Below are 17,365 nucleotides of genomic sequence, written 5' to 3'. Positions count from 1 at the left end.
CAAATTTCTTTTCTTTTTTAAGATAAAGGACAGTAAAATCATAAAGCAAGCTGGAACTGCTATAAAAGGGCCAAATGAGTTTGTTCAAGAAATAGAATTTGAAAGATTAACACCAGGAAGTGTAATAGTATTCAGGTATGTTATTATAATTTCCATATGGCTGTGTGAGTTAAAAAGAAGTGACAGGAGACTGGAGAATAGTTCTAAGTGCTGTATTTCTACAAGATGTGCTTTCTTATCTACAGAGTTAGTCTGGACCCAAAGGCACAAGAAGCTGTGGGGATACTCCGCAATCATTTGATCCAGTTCAGCTCTCATTTCAAATCTGGAAGTCTTCCTGATGATCACTCGGCACCAATATTAAAAACACCATTTGCTTCGTGAGTATTCTTTAAGTTTCTGACATAGAACCAAGAGAGCTACTAGGGGAGCAGAGAATATTATGTAACCTTATTGAGGGGTTGTTGAGTTCTGGTGGTGGTGATACAGATGGGTTTGAATTGTCAGAGTGCAATGAAAACTCAGATCTTCTCACATGTATAATATTAATGAGGCTAATACTGAAAAACTTCCCAGTTTGTGTAGTTGCTTCCTAAAGTAGACTTTTAACATGGTCAGTGTTGGGGTGTGATTGTTTGGGTGTGATTTTTGTACTTAATACTGTGTTTCTAAATCAACACTGAAACATCTGAGAGTATCTTGGAACATCAAAAAATCAGGCTTCTAATTTACAAGATAAAAGTATTGAGAGAATTGTATATCTTTTAGTATTTTAATTTAAGTTGGAAATGAGAATTGTTTGTGAAATCCTTTCCCTGTTTCCCTACCGATGTTATTTTGGGTTTGATTATTTTTATTTTTTCCACTGTCTTTTTAGAATTGCATCCAAACTAACTTTGGCAGAATTAAATCAAGTGCTGTATAGATGTGAGGCAGAAGAACAGGAAGATGGTGGAGGCTGTTACAATATACCAAACTGGTCACCCCTAAAGTATGCAGGCCTCCAAGGTAATAGTTTCAGCACTATTTTTTCTGTCATGTAAAGAAAGTAAATGAGAGCTGCTTAATCTAGATAACATCATAATGCTGTTGCATTGCTGCTGCCATTGTGTGGTAAAAAAAATTATTTTTTTCCTACTTGACCATGCTACTAATTGGTTTTGTACCCAGGAAATATAATACTAGAACAAAACCCCTCTGTCTTAACGTTTTGAAACTTAACACTGCAGCCCAGTGTGTGTTTTAACACCACTGCCTTGACTTTTAAAGTAAAAAGAAAACAAATATACTTCCAGTGAAAAGTTGCAATAATCTAATCTGAGGCATTACTAGATTACTGAGGAGTGTCTGTCATTTATCAAACATACAAATTCCATTGTGCTGGTTATTTGCAATGATTTTCATAAGTTTCTAGAATTTTTGCTGAGGAAACTGGAATTGGGTTGTAGTGTAACTTGTTATGCAGGACAGAAAGAAGCAATCCAGTTAAAGCATCTGTTGCTATGTACCTTTTCCTCCTGAATTGTAATTGCTGTTTGTGATAATAATGTGTCTTTTAATACAGAGTTGGGTTTTTATCTTCAGGGTTAATGTCAGTGATGGCAGACATTAGACCAAAGAATGATTTGGGTCATCCATTTTGTGATAATTTAAGATCTGGGGACTGGATGATTGATTATGTCAGTAATCGTCTGATTTCACGTGCTGGAGCCTGTGCAGAAGTGAGTAAAAATACTTATTCGGTAACTTTGGGGTTCTAAATGGATAGTTTTTATTTTTCAATTACTGATATTTATTTTTTTTAAATTCAGACTAACATATTTCTTGTCTAGGCAATTTCTTCTATTAGATTAAACAATTAATAGATTTTTTTCTTCCCTCCTCTCAGTCCTATTTAAGAATAGACTGCAAAAGGGAAATGAAAAATATATAGGGCATGAAGTTATTGTTAGCTCTTGAGTTAAAGCTTGCAGGGGTTCCTCCCTGTTTTACTTCTCAAATAAAAAATTAAATTACTGATACTTTTTTCCTCTAGGTTTTGGGCTGGGGCGGGGGTGGTATTGTTTGTTTGTGTTTTTTAGGAAAGTACTTTCAAGAGAGTGCCTAAATACTACTGCATATATGAGTATGATACAGTTGAAGTCAGCCAAGCACTGGGAAGACAGGAGTTACTGAGGTTCAAGGTTCCTTTGTAGCTGCATTACAGTTCAGTCCTTTTCTTTATCATAGTTTATTTTCTTTCATGGGAACTGCTTCTTTCTTTATTTCACAAGACCTGGTTTTTGTAACTTATCTTACAAATACAGTAATAAAGGCTTAAACATTCTTACTTCATTTTATTCCTGGAGTCAAGTCTAGTGATACAAAGCAGAAGAATGGATAAAGCAGTCTAATGTACTGAAGCTAATGCCAAATTTGACCTGAGAAACAGAGCTTTTCTAGAAAACGAGTTAGTCTGATACTTGCCACATTTACTGCTCTTCAAAGACTATTGGGTTTTTTTCTCTGTGTATTTTTGACTTGTTAATTTGTAATGTCTCGTTCCATTTCAAAGACTTAAGTCATGTGAAACTACAAATTTGTTGTTAGTATAGTCTCATCATGTGATATTTTGACAGGTGCCTTCTTTATCTGCAAGGCTTAAATCTTTAGTGACTTACTAGAAAGCTGTCATAATGTTGTTTAGCAGGACTAAAAGGAAAGAAAAATATTTTCCAGATGTCAAATGTTTTGCAATAAGGATGGGAAACTCTAGAATCCTGAGTCCAAGACACAGATCTTCAGTTATTCTCTAGTGGTTCTACGTAATTTAGCTCTGATAACTTTTTGTGCCTGGTCTTCAGCTTCATCTCTTCAGTCCTGTCTTTTTACCAATGCAAAACTTCCTTCCCATGTTTGGATTATAGTGATGCCTTTTGCTACTTAATTTTAATAACAACTTCATGAGAGTCAAAAAATGAACTATAAGACTACAAAATGTAGTCTCTTTCTAAACTTTACATTTTGACCCATTTATTTTGATAGTATATATGCAATATACATTTTTCTCTACTACTTTTCTTAGAGTTCATGTCTTTTAGCTGGAAGTTTGGAGCAGAAGGATGCAGTGTAACTGGAGTGTTATACATGTACAAAAACTGTAATTGAAAGCACTGGATTTTGAACTGTGATGGATCAAGTTCTAATTCTGTTGTATTGTAACAGGTTGGTAAATGGTTGAAGGCCATGTTTGTCTACCTGAAAAGAATTCCACGTTACCTCATCCCATGTTACTTTGATGCCATTTTAGTGGGAGCATATACAACACTTCTGGATGTGGGATGGCATCAGATGTCCAGGTATGCTTGGCCTTTTATCAGAGCTATAAGGGCATCTGTATTTAATGGAAGCTTTTAAGTTTTATCTGCTGGAGAATGTAATTGGAATATTTTCATACTCCTCTAATATAAAAGGGTAAAATTGGTAGAGAATTATCAAATCCATCTTCTAAAAGTGGTGGTTTGGAAGACTGAGAGTTCAGATACCTATCCAGGGCTTCAAGTTATAACTACTGTTGGCACTGTGCAATAGGAGGAGGAAACCCTAAGCCAGCATCTTTTTTGCCAGGCTTTGGAAACTTTTTTTAAAATACTATTATTTTAGTACCAATGCAATGATTCCTTAAAGTTCAGGTTACTAAGAAAATTCTGGATTGTATTTGATGCTGATAATTTGTTCAACACTTCTCCATTATTACTCCTCATTATCTGAGAGCTCTGCTTACTTTTGAAATAACTTTTATTTCCAGAGTCTGCTCCATTTTTCTTGCAAAAGGGAAACTGATTTCATGGAGAGTCTATTCTGTAAATATGCTGGACAAGTCAACATTGTTTTGTAGAAACAGGGACATTAAAGTAGGAATAAAATTTGCAGTGGCTGTGAAATCATGGAATGTAATATATTTTATGAAGAAATGCATGGAGATCAGCTAGTCAGGAATGGAGATCAACTATTTCAAGCAATGCCTCAACAGATTTTTTGAGTTGCAGTTTTTGTATATGTATGTAAAAATATGATCTCTAAAAATACCGAACTAGTTTTGACAAAATTTTGTTCATAGCAAAGTATTTTTTATCATATTTTTGAAGTCTTAGGTCTGTGTATAAGCATTGACTAAACCAAAACAACCATTTTTTAAACTGTTTTCTAGAAGCACATGTTATAAACTGGCATTAATCAACTAAGATTTGATTCTTAACATTGGGCACCTGTTTTAGGGAAACGAGTGTTCTACAAATTAAATCTTAGATTAAAAATCAGTTTATAAAAAATGCTAGTATTAATTCATTTCTTAGATTTTTTTATATTTCTTACGAGTAATGCTTGTCATAGCCATCTGTAAAGGACGCATTTTTAAATAAAAAGCATTTTTAATAAAAGCATTTTTCATTGCCATCTGTAAATGAAGTAGCATTTTACAGACTGCTGTAGTTGAATGCAAAGTTAATTTAATTTAATTATGTTGAATTACAGCTTTGTGCAGAATGGATCAACATTTGTTAAACACCTTTCCTTGGGTTCAATCCAGTTATGTGGGATAGGAAAATACTCTTGTCTGCCAGATCTGTCTCCTTCCTTACCTGATGTTCCCTATAGGCTGAATGAGATTACAAATCAGAAAGAACAATGTTGTGTTTCCATGGCAGCTGGTAAGTGAGAACAACCTTTAAAAAAAGAAGTCTTCTAAAACAGTTAAACTAGTTTTAGTAACTATATTAAAATTTTCTGCATCATGTTTGAGAGCCACATGTCAGAAACATTGAACAAAATGTAGTAATTTCACTCACTTTTGCCTTGTGTTGAAGCTAAAGATTTGCTCATGTTAAAAGTATACGAGTTTTCTCTAGAAGTACTCATGGAGGTTGGGAGGGAGAGCTTTATCTTCTAATGCATTATTTAGGGACTTTTTGCTATATTTGTTGTTACCACATATAGAGATCTACAAAAATATTGTTTTCGTTTCCAGAAGACTTGCTTGAGATGAGTGTACTTATCATAAGGGGTTTTAGTTTATATTTCATAAATGTGAATTTTAGAAGTGAATTGTAATGGAGTAACAAGAGTGACTTTATGGTTTACAATTTCTCAGAGAGAGCTATTAGCAGAGGAACTCCTCTGATGAAACTGTCTCCAAAAGGAAAGAGCATAAAAGCAGTCAGCAAGTAGTATTTATACCTCCAAATGTTCTGCCAGCATCTGGCAATATTCCTGTGGGCATTTGCCTATGTCCAAAGTATTATCTTCTGTGGCTTAGAATGAATTTATTTTGGTTCCAAGTTGGCTCATTTCTTTTCTGAAGCCTTGGAAACTTTTAAACATCTACAGATGCAGTGGCATCTCTCTCAGTGGAGTGCTTTTCTTTTTGCCATCACTCTTGTGTAGCTTTATTGCTTTTAGTTTCTGGATTTTAATAACATTCCATTTGCCTTCTTAGTGTTACCTAGAAGCACAGAGGCACAGTGTTCCCTTAAACTGGTCATAAAGATTAATTATACTGAAGGGTTTGGTTTTAAATATTCCTCTTGCATACTCTCTGGTAGTTGTGCTGAGATTTTTAAATTGCACACAGATTGTCATTCTCCAGTGCTGCTGCCACGTACTACAAATTTGCAGAGATGTGGAGGCCATGTTTGAGAATTAGTAAATACTTTGTTAAAGTAAGAGATAGAAGTAAAATATTGTTCTACCAGGCATGCACAAGATTCAGCTGGTTTGAAACTCTACCATGTGGAATTTCTGTTTAATAGATCATAAAAGGAAATAAATGGAAGAAAAGACAAGTATGGACCTTACTGTTGTGATTATGCCTTATCAGTTAGAATCATTCTTAAAGCTACGTGTTATAATATCTGCAGTAAAATGTAGTTCTATAAACTGCTGGAAAAGAGAAGCAGGATGTCTTTCACAGTGTCTGAGAACAATCTCATCCTCTTTATGCTGCTGAGATGCCACAAATCTCATACATAAAATCTTGCCAACCAAGTGTTACAATCTTGTCATAGTTCTGATTTTTTGGGTTAGTTTTCTTTAACTTTTGGTTAAATTGCCAGGTGATTTAATAAAAATTAAAGTCACTCTTACTGGTATGAGAAATACGTTTCTGTGATCTTGAAATTCTAGATGACATTGTTCTAGAAAAGGGTGTATTTAATTCTCTCAAGAACTCCTTCTAGGAGATTGCTTATTTGAAATATCTTAAGATAGGAAAAAGTTATAAATAAGGATATATTTTTTACTTCTGGTTGTTCTATACATGTGTGCTTGGAGATTTCTGACACATCAATTAATTAGATGAATAATGACTTTTTTTCAGGTTTACCTCACTTTTCTTCAGGAATTTTTCGTTCGTGGGGAAGGGATACTTTTATTGCACTAAGAGGTCTGCTGTTAGTTACTGGGCGCTATCTAGATGCAAGGTAAGACTGGCCTAGCTTGGTTCTTGTTGGCTTTGTAGGCAGTTAGGAAAAAAGCAGTGCTCTCAAAACCTGAGCTGATGCACAAGCTGTTAGAAACAGTTGATGTGCAATATAAAACTTTAATGGCACTAAACATATTTGGCAGCTCCCTCTAAGTGGGATTAAAATACTACTCAAACACTCTTTTGCCTTCTTAGCACTGTTACAAAGCTAATATTCTGTAGAGATAAGGTAGTTTTAACCCCAGTGACACTGCTGTTTGTCCTTGGACAAGTGATTGTTTCACTAGTACTTGCATCATTGTTGCTGAGCAATAATTTCAGAATTATTTACATAAAAATTTCAAGTAGCAAAAGAGAATACTGCTTTAATCAGAAAGGCGTGAATGCAGCTCTGTCATGATTTTTTTGTAACTGCTAGTATTTTTTTATTTATACTAGAAGTCAGCTAATTGTGCATTGTTGCGGTCTGGTAGCTATAACTATTTAATCTGACAAATGAATCATACATAAGCCAGATGAATTTGATATTTTGATTAATATTAATTTGGAGGGAGCTTGGCACATAATAGAAATATAAAAATTAGTTGGTGTAAATCAGCATGTATTCATGCTGTTGTACATTTGGCCAACTGTTAGCTTTCTCATGCAGAGAGATCTGCAGTCAAGTAGGATGTTTATTTTGCCTTTAAAAGCTAGTTGGAATCCGTGTTTTCTGCAAGGTATGCGCAACGGTTCTCAAGTAAAACTTCTCATAACCTCAGTTGCTGTCACCTCTCTGTATTTTAATAGGAAATTCCCATCTACTCCTGCCCTCCGTCCCTATTCCACCCCACCCATCAGAATGGATACCAGGGTAATCATATACAAGGTCAATAAAAACCTTCCCTGTGACCTCAGTGGGATTTGGATTTAGGATCTATATCACTACCTATTAAAAAACAAATTATCTTTTCCATATGAATAGATGATGTATGTTTTGTACAAAATTATTTAAATGTATTCATATTGAGGAATTTGTTAGGAAATGGGTGGTTTTTTTACAGTAAAAAGCTCATGATAAATTGAGAAATTTGTAGCTTTCAACAAGCAAATTTTGGCATCTGTCTTTAAAATCCTGTTTGTCTTCTTGCTATTAATGTAAGCCTGTATGCTTTGTACTTGATACTTGGTCCAACTTGAAGACAACTTAGTCAAGACTGTGATTTTCTTTTGTTCTAGAAACATCATTTTAGCATTTGCCGGGACTTTAAGACATGGTCTCATTCCCAATCTGCTCGGCGGGGGGACACATGCCAGATACAACTGTCGGGATGCTGTGTGGTGGTGGCTTCAGTGTATCCAGGACTACAGTAAAATTGTTCCCAATGGATTAGACATTCTCAGGTGTCCTGTTTCTAGGATGTACCCAAGAGATGATTCTTCTCCTCAGCCTGCAGGCGCTGTGGTAAAAATTCTTATTTAACAAAACTATAATGTTTTAATGAAAGGATGTAATTTTCGTAAATACAAGAACCTGTTGAAATTTGATTATAGCACAAGAATTCCATATTTTAGGCACTTCTTGCATCACCTGATTAGATCAAGTGCAAGGAGGAAAAAGCATTCCATCATCTTTTAATATTTTTGTTGGTTTTTGTCTTGAAAAAATGTTTATATGAGAAGTTGTATACAATGTATTGCCATTGCCAAGGCTGCTGATTGAAAATGTTTGATGGTTTGAGAGTTTTTTTGGAATATTATATAATAAGAGGTTTAAGAAATGCCTTCTACTCATTTTTCATCTTGCCTTTCACATATCTTCCAAACATGTAATGAATCTAGGATCAGCCACTTTATGAAGTAATACAGGAAGCAATGCAGCGACATATGGAAGGCATAAATTTCCGAGAAAGGAATGCTGGTCCTCAGATTGATCAAAACATGAGAGATGAAGGTAACATACACAGAACACTTGCTGTGCAAAACAGAAGTTGATAAGTATATTTTGTATTTCCTTTTCCTCTTATAATTTTATTTCAATATAGAAAGAGGAAATATTTATGGTCACTAAAACTATATTACTTTATATACACAAAATACTTTTGAAATGCCGAAATAATAGTTTATTGTCAGCAGCTGGTCATATGTTAAGATGCAAGTTATCTTTAAAATTTCACTTAAAGTACAGTTGCCTTCAGAAACCTACCTCAGGTCTCTTGTTGGAAAGTCTTGTTTATTAGGATGTTGGATGTTGGCAGTGTGGGTACTTGGGGTTTTGTTTTGTATGAAAAATGAACTTAACACCTGATATTCTTTCTTGCCAGGTTTTAACATAACTGCAGGCATCGACCATGAAACTGGCTTTGTCTTCGGAGGGAACCGCTTCAATTGTGGCACTTGGATGGATAAAATGGGAGAGGGTGATAAAGCTCGCAACAAAGGAATTCCAGCTACTCCGAGGTATGAAAGCTGGGCTTAGGCAAGGGGTTTTACATTGTTTCTTTAATTTAAATTCTTCTGCAGAACCACTATGAGCTCTATTCACACATCTGAGAGGTTCTCTCTCAAATATTCTAAATGTTTCTACCTACTAAAATGTTAATGGAATTTTTTTCTTTGTGCTGATTTGAAGTAAAAAGCTGTGGTTTTGGGCAGGTGAAGTCCATGGCTTCTGTCACAGTCTTAGCTCCATGCCAAGAGTTGACTCCGAATTCAAGTAGTAAAATGTAGTTTAGGAAATACTGTATATTTGCTGTACTAGCAGTATTTTGTTATTCAGACTTCTCATATAAGTTATATATCGATAACTGTGGTGTTTGAATATTTCTTAGTTTGTATTCAAAAATATTTACAACATCTGCTGCAGGCATCCTTGTTTGAATTGGGTACAGTATCAGTTTCAAATTAATTGCCATCCATAGGTGAGAATTGAGGAAAAAGTTATCTTACTTGACAAGTCAAGCATTTTAATTGGGAGCCAAGAGAGCTTGAAGTACTTTCCAAAAGAGGCTGAGTTGGTGATATGAGAGAAAAAATCCCATTAAGTAGACAGTAAAGCTGAGTATGATACAATATGAAATATTTGCATATATTGATTACATGAATATTACATGAAAAAAGAAGCAAGTCCAAGAAGTGCATTTAGTGCTTATTTTAATCCCTCACTTTCGACTTGCGAAATCTCTTATGGCAGAACTATTACCTAAGTTACAGAAGTGTGTGCAGTTTGGAAAATTTGTATTGAACACAGTTTTAACATCAGAGGACCACATTTGGGGTTGATCCTTTTTTCATGTTCTTAATCACCGGTATAAAATTATCCTCCATTTGTGCTGGTTAGCTGGGTATGATACCACCACTTTAAATAAGGCTGCTAGACAGAAAAAGGTATTGGCTACCCAGTTTACAATCAAGTTCATTCCCTGACTGAGAAATAGGGGAATAGTAGGAAAATAAGAAAAAAAGAAATTGTCTAAATAAGATAAATAGTAATCTAAATGTTTTAGTTACTAATTTAACTGTAATAGCCTTCTTAAAGTAAATAATGAGCTCTTTTTATCTTTATTATTTTAGAGATGGCTCTGCTGTGGAAATGGTTGGCCTGTGCAAGTCGGCTGTTCGTTGGTTGAAGGATTTATCTGGGAAAAATATATTTCCATTCCGTGGAGTCACTGTAAAAAGACATGGTAAAAACAGGCACATCTCATAATTGCATTACTGGGGTATAAAAATAGTTAAAACAATGAAATAGTGACCATATAACCTCAGAAGGTTTAGGGACAGAAGGGCAAAAACTTGAGAAAGTATCTTGTATGATCAAAATCCTTTTCTTACTGTAAAAAATTATTAGAAGTTTATACTGTCTTCTCAATATTTCAAATAGCTTATTCTGTGGATTCCAAAGGAATTTCAGAGCCTGAACACCTTTCCTCAAAATGCATATAAGTGATAAGATTACTGTGTATTATGATGATTGTAGCATTCATTACAAGAATGCAGAGTAAAATTATGCAGGACACTTCTCTTTATTTTCTTTTTCTGTCCCTCTCCCAGTATTCATAATAGATAAAGCCCCTTACCGGGAATATTTGCATAAGTATCATTGGAAGTCCCTTATGTTTTAGAGGGAATACTTTTCTAATCACAAAGTTGCTTTAAGCTTAGCCAGCCCAAGTGAATATGTGCCCTCTGGAGACTCAGATGTTGTGTTAATCTCACTATAAATTTCAGTGTGCTGTTGCTCCTGTGATCTGTGCAATTGGCCTAAATGTAGGCAATCAAAAACTGAGAGAGGTGATGCTAGGTCTGCTTCTGTTATATTAAGTGTCAGGAATTCAAGAAGAATATTTCTGCTGTTGTCTCTGTGGTTGATTGCAGAAAATTAAAACTGTGTAACATCTTGCAGGAAAGGAGGAGATGATCACATATGATGAGTGGGACAGGAAAATTCAAGGAAACTTTGAAAGGCTGTTCTTTGTCTCTGAGAATCCAGCAGATCCTAATGAAAAACACCCAGATCTTGTACACAAACGTGGAATTTATAAGGACAGCTATGGAGCTTCAAGTCCATGGTGTGATTACCAACTCAGGCCAAATTTTCCAATAGCAATGGTTGTGGTAAGTGTGGGAGAGTGGGAGGAGGGCTTTGCACTTAAATGCAAGCTTAGTTCTGTTATAAAAAAAAAAATGTAAGGTCCACCTGCATGGCATTCTATCAGGAGCATACATTGCTTAGAATACCTTTCTGTAAGCAGTGGGTTTTTTCCATGCTTTTAATATTTGTGCATCTTAGGCTATCTCCTAAAAAATATATCAAGACAGGACTTGCCAATTTGCCATGTTCACTGTATTCAGAATATATTTTATGGCTAGATGTGGAGGGCTGCTTTTCCCATCAAACTGGCTAAAAGGATGGATTCTTTGTCTTCATTGGATTTGTAGAGAGCTTCATTAATAGTATTTGGCTAAGGGTATATAAAGAGTATATAAAATAAAATCAAAATTGAAAAAAGCACTGGATACCTTCTGTTTTCTTGCTTATTCTGCCTTTCAGAAATTGATTCAATAATGCAAAACTCAGGCTTTTTGTCATCTTCTGCATTTGTATACACAGCCTTATGTATGTATATGCACAGAGATTATTCATTAAATCTTTATTATTTTATTAGGCCCCTGAGTTGTTTACACCTGAGAGAGCTTGGAAAGCTCTGCAGATAGCAGAGGAAAAGCTTCTTGGTCCATTAGGCATGAAAACCTTAGACCCAGAGTAAGTACAGTAGAGATCAGATCAAGTGGTAATTCCTAAAGAAGATAAATTATTTTATGTAGGGAAGTTGTGAAATCTTCATTTATACCAATGAAATAAGGCTGCAGGAAGTACTTCCAGAAGAATTTTTTTGCCATTCTAGAAGTCCATGTAATTGATTTCTTTATAAAGGCAATGGCTGGGTGTTTTTGGATGCCTCACAGTAAGCAAGTCAAATTTTGTATCATACTAAAGATGTTGAATTTATATCTTTGGACATACAGTGTTTTATACATTGTACAGCAGTACAGTTTGAGTAAAAGGGTAAAATTATGACTCCTAAGTCCTTTCAAGACCTTGGCCACTTTCCTACCAAATTTAAGCTTAATTTGGAATTCTACTGTCATGTAAAGTGTAGAGCCTGGTGGAGACCTCCCTAGCTTAACCATCAATAAATGTAAATTACAAGTTTTTTGGTTAATTTCTGATTTCCTTTTCTGTGTATCAGTTTTAATTAAGACTTTGTTTGCATAATACATTTTATTTCTTGCAGTGATATGGTGTACTGTGGAGTCTATGATAATGCTCTTGACAATGACAACTACAATATATCCAGAGGGTTTAATTATCACCAAGGACCTGTAAGAGCTACTTCCTTCAATTTTAAAAAAAATGTAGTTATCTTTTCAAACCAACTGCTTTGATAATCATCTCTTTTCATTTTTTGTTTAGGAATGGGTGTGGCCAATTGGATATTTTCTTCGTGCCAAACTGTATTTCTCTAGGTTGATTGGTCCAGAGATATATGCAAAAACCGTAGTTATGATTAAGAATGTTCTTTCTCGCCACTATGTTCATCTTGAAAGGTAAGGTAACAATAAACACAGATTTGAAATGTTCAAAATACCAAGCTAGTGGTACCCACCATCCAACATTTGCATATGAGAGTGCAGATCTACTGTATAAACAGGATCTTTTTTCTGGATAGGAAGTTGACTACTAAATATGCAGTTGCAGATCTCAAGTCAGGTTTAAATACAGGTGAGATCTAGTATCTTTTACAGATTGCAGAATTCCTAATACTTATCCATGCGAAGATTGAGTGAAATAAATCTTATGTAAAAATTAGGATCTTATTTCATACAAGAAATCAATTTCAGAAAAAAAATATCAGTGAGTTGTCTTTTTAAAAAATCAGAATATTTAAAAACAAACTTTAAAACTTAATCATGGAAGGGTAAGTAGTGACAGATTAAAATTGCAGCAGATAAAACAAAGCAAAATATTGTTAGAATTTTTTTGTATTCTAAGTGAGGAAATTAAGATTCTGAAACTGTCATACTGATTGCCTTGATTTTCTAAGGAGACAGAGGAACTTGTATTTTGAGTCTTCTATCAACCCAAACCACCAAATCCACACACTATTTTTCTTCTTTTGCTGTCTATTTTAATTAATAGGTATTTGAGACAAACTAAAATAAACAAAAAACCTTTCCCTTGATATCTCTTCCATGTAATCTGCTCTGCAGCACATGAAACACTTTTTTATTTTTACCCAAAAGAGTAATTCAGGACTCAGGACAAAAGAGTTTGTGTGAGTACACATGGAAGAAAAAAGGATTTGTGAAGCAATATTTTGCCTTATGTAGTGTCTTGACCAAGTCTCTTGTTTGGTGGTACCAGAAATAATTTGCAGTTTGGTAACACTCTTCCCTTTTTCTGTCTTAAAGTAGTGTACTTTTACTCTGCTTTGATACTTTTTCTGTACAGAATAGTTAATGTAGCAGCAGACTTTATTTGTATATTTGAAAGAGTGCTAGTTTGTGAGGGAATTTTATTCCTAAGGAGGAAAAGAAGGTTTATTTAATCATGCTGTCTTCCAGCCCTTGTCACTTTTTAGCACCATAATCAATTTCAAGTGTAATTTGAATACCGTTGTAATCTAATCCTCCAAATGCAAGACTACCAGAATGATAAACAGGAGCGGCACACAATTGTCTGAGTTTGGTTATTATTAGTAGCAGAGAGTCTGCTTTGAAGAAGAAATGCTTCCACTACAATTAACAACTGCAAGTGGAAAAAATATTGGATCTCAGTTATTAAAGGATATACTGTGCTTGTAGGAGAGCAGACCTTTTGTCAAGATTTTCAGTTTCCTACTGAGTTTATCTTCCAAATGGCTTTAAAATGAATTGTTTCTTTTATTTCAGTCTGTAATCTAACAATACTTGCTTGTGTTTTCTTTTATCAGGTCATCCTGGAAAGGCCTTCCAGAACTAACCAATGAGAATGGGCAGTATTGTCCTTTTAGCTGTGAAACTCAAGCCTGGTCGATTGGTGTTATCCTTGAAGTCCTTTATGACTTGTAAAAGTTTATTTTGATTGATTTGATGAAACTTCTGTGGTCTTACTATTGGGCATAAATGAACACTTGGCTTACACTGCAAGGGAAATTAACTGTTCTGCACAATCACTGAAGCTGTGTCCTGACTTTCAGAGATGCTGAATGCCAGCAGCTTCTGTGCCCTATAACTGTGGGGCTTAAGTGTTTTGAAAATCAGGGCGTGACAAAATTAAAACTGCAGTGCACACTTGATGCAGAAACTTTTAGTAAGGAGCAATTTTAAGAATATGCACAAACTTAATTTTTAGTAGCTTTGGTTTTTCAGCCTTTTCAAAACAAAATCTTAATTTAACAAAGTAATTATGCTCCTTCCTGAGCTAAAAATACGTAGCACAGCTCTTATGTTTTTTTTTCCTTTGTCTCTTAAAGAGTAAATGGATGTTTTTGCAAATGCATGCTTAAGGGGAAGTACACTAACCTCTAGCTTTGAGATTGGTATGCTTTGTGCTCTAGCACCATGCATTATTGAAGGCATAATATGTTATCTCTCCATTGAACTGTATAATGGGGATGTTTTTGTATGTGTTCAATTGAACACTCCACTAAGCAACCACAGAAATAAAGTATATGAATACTGTAATAAATCAACTTTTGAAGTTATATATAAAATTTTTAAAACTTTACTTTGAGAGTTAACTCAAGCAATAATGAGCTAACATCCTATTTTAATCTGTCTTTAAATTTATTTAAATACCATGAGCCATATAGCAAACCTGTTTTTTCATTTATATCTGGTTTTCACCATGGATTGTTCATAAAAAGTGTGCATACAATGCACAGCCTATGTGTTAGGGAAGGCCAACATGCTTGACTGCTTATTAAATTAATTTATTGAAGAGATAGGATCACCTGAGCCCTTCTTTCTTGGGAAAGTCCTAGCTCTGTTAATCAGGTGGAAATCTTTAACACAATGCAAAGACATAGCCTACTATCAGAGAGGAGATTATGAGGCTTCTGGGCCTTCTGAAATTGCACCAGTAGCAATAAGCATGCTACCTCTGTCCTTCGGGAACAAATCCAGTGAACATGATGAAAAATGTTTTTTTCATATTTGGATGCCTGCATGTCCTTTTTAAGTTCAGGGTTCACAAACTGAGAGGAGAGTAGTTGGTAATTCTCAACTCTTTGTACAATTTTTCCATCTTAGTGCAATAAACAGCCAGAGAGTGAGGTTGACAACACTTCCCACATCACAAGACAGAAAAGCAAAAGCACTATTTCTTAATGTTAGACAACATACGCTGAAAAACTAAATACAGGATGTAATGATAATGCACTAAAACACATAGATCAAGATTTTATCATGTCTGTATTTTAAAGTTTCTGTATTGTGTCTTAAGTACAGTACACACATGCTGTCTTGTTCAGGGAGATGTATTTCAGGTAGATACTGTAAGTGCAAGTTAACAGGTTCAAGAGATGAATTGTAAGAAGTGGCTATACTCATATACTATTTGTTTGAAAGGTTAATAAGGATTTTAACTCCCTTGCTGAAGTGTTCAGTCCTTAGAAGTTAGGAATAGGTAATGTCTATATTATGCCTGAACTTTTGAGCTGCAGTACATGGGTTGGGAATTTTTTATTTTCTCAACACAATGCATAAGAAATGTCATTTGATCAAAAATGTTACCGAAATGTCAGCTACAGATTATTTTTTTAATGTGCAAGAGGCATAGAAAGTATTTTTCATACTGCACTGAACTTTCCAAAATTCTTGATAATTATATTGAGGTTTATGTCCTACTGTTTCCTATTGAAATTACTTATTTCTTGTTTATTATTTCGAGGTATGTTTTATGGCTCCTGTGGCTTAGAAAGCAGGAACAAAATGGCAGAAAAAAAATTGTTCTTACTTCATGGAAACATTTTAAAATTGGAAGTGAAGCTTAAGAGCTATTACTGTTGAAGTTTTCCACCAGGTGTCAAAATTATATTCATTGGCATTAACACTCTTTAAGTGTTGGGGAAAAAAAACCATGAGAAATTTTTTGTCCAAACCTTCCTATGCTATGTACAGATTGCTTTCCAGTTTTGCAGCCTGCACTGCTGATAGAGACTGCATATTTGTCACTGCTAGGGTTTTTTTTCTAATTTAATAGTAAAATTTTAAAGATAAATCACCACTGTGTACACAAAAAGACATACGTTATGAAACTTCTAAACATGCCCATTTATAATGTTGCTTCTACACCTGATTAGTTGAGCATAGTTTTAGTGACAAATACTTTAAATAGGGAAAAATGTGTATTGGTTGACTTTGCTGTTAAGTAGCAACAAAAGTAAGATTTAAGGTTATTAACTTTATTGGGGGGTGGTGGTTTTGGGGTTTCCCCTTTTTTTTCTTTTTTCCTCAAAAAGCTACTCAACACTTTGTCAAGCCAGGCAGTTGAAAAATGAAGAGGGAAGAAAACAATATTAACATAAAATGAGTTGATATCCATATAGATCCAGTCATTATCCCCTAAAAATAGCTGACTTGTATTGACTGATCCTGAGCTGTACCATTATCATTTATTTTTTACACTCAAAAACTTCTAGTAATGCGAACTTATAATTGGTAAAATAGAAATAAACTAAGTAACTCAGTAAGAACTGTGCATCCATTGTGTTCCAGTTGGTGCTTCTTGATCTATATTGTATTAAGAATTATTTTTCCTCCCAACTGAAATAATTTTAACTGTTTCCAATGTTCACACAGTTAATAGCTCTTGATTTACTCAAAGATTATTAACTTGAGAATTCAAGTAAACTAATGTATAATTCTCACACTGCATGTTGTAATGTAAAATGGAAACATGAGCTTTACATGTCTGTCTATCACAGCAACAGCTGATTTTAGAAAATGTCATTATTCATTACTGAAATGCACAAAATAAAATTCTTTAATTCAGAGTTAACCTCGTGGTTTTGGTGGTATTTTTTTTAAAAAGTCAAACTTTGCAGCTAGTGTTGCTTGTTCACTTCTTGCAATTTCACATACAGGAGAGATTGTTAACTCCTCAGGTTAAATGTTGAAATGTGCTAACAACACTTAGTACAAAAACTACAGCTTCTTAGAAAAAAAGCATGAATGTTGGTGGCAATGCCAGCTGTTCTAGCTGAGTTTCAGTGGGTTTGGGTTAGCAGACCTTCTCTTCTGCTATGCATGTTTATATAATTTAAGTCTCAGTATTGAAAATTCACCAAGACAACAGTCTTGATTAACTGATTTACAGATACCCAAGTGCTACAAGTGATTAACCTTTGGAGTAAAATTCCTATCACAATGGAAAAGGCATTA

The 17,365-nt window shown here is 34.5% G+C and overlaps 1 protein-coding gene across 4 annotated transcripts in view; it reads left to right on the top strand.

Annotated features, from left to right (window-relative positions):
* Positions 1-16,982, top strand: part of AGL (amylo-alpha-1, 6-glucosidase, 4-alpha-glucanotransferase) — a 35,857-nt gene extending 18,875 nt beyond the window's left edge. For all 4 annotated transcript variants that reach the window (XM_056497869.1, XM_056497867.1, XM_056497868.1 and 1 more), the window contains exons 19-34: positions 23-135; positions 246-380; positions 878-1,008; positions 1,585-1,721; positions 3,205-3,338; positions 4,513-4,688; positions 6,353-6,455; positions 7,676-7,901; positions 8,279-8,390; positions 8,761-8,896; positions 10,010-10,122; positions 10,842-11,053; positions 11,605-11,702; positions 12,235-12,322; positions 12,414-12,547; positions 13,933-16,982. In XM_056497869.1, coding sequence (XP_056353844.1) covers positions 23-135; positions 246-380; positions 878-1,008; positions 1,585-1,721; positions 3,205-3,338; positions 4,513-4,688; positions 6,353-6,455; positions 7,676-7,901; positions 8,279-8,390; positions 8,761-8,896; positions 10,010-10,122; positions 10,842-11,053; positions 11,605-11,702; positions 12,235-12,322; positions 12,414-12,547; positions 13,933-14,050 — 2,166 coding nt within the window. In that variant the 3' untranslated portion in view covers positions 14,051-16,982. The remainder of the gene's footprint in view (positions 1-22; positions 136-245; positions 381-877; positions 1,009-1,584; positions 1,722-3,204; positions 3,339-4,512; positions 4,689-6,352; positions 6,456-7,675; positions 7,902-8,278; positions 8,391-8,760; positions 8,897-10,009; positions 10,123-10,841; positions 11,054-11,604; positions 11,703-12,234; positions 12,323-12,413; positions 12,548-13,932) is intronic.
* The last annotated feature ends 383 nt before the right edge of the window (positions 16,983-17,365 follow it).

This window comes from Oenanthe melanoleuca, chromosome 8 (assembly GCF_029582105.1).
Source record: "Oenanthe melanoleuca isolate GR-GAL-2019-014 chromosome 8, OMel1.0, whole genome shotgun sequence".
Classification (NCBI taxonomy): domain Eukaryota; kingdom Metazoa; phylum Chordata; class Aves; order Passeriformes; family Muscicapidae; genus Oenanthe; species Oenanthe melanoleuca.
The sequence above is the reverse complement of the archived record's forward strand: the minus strand, read 5'-3'. Positions and strand labels throughout refer to the sequence as shown.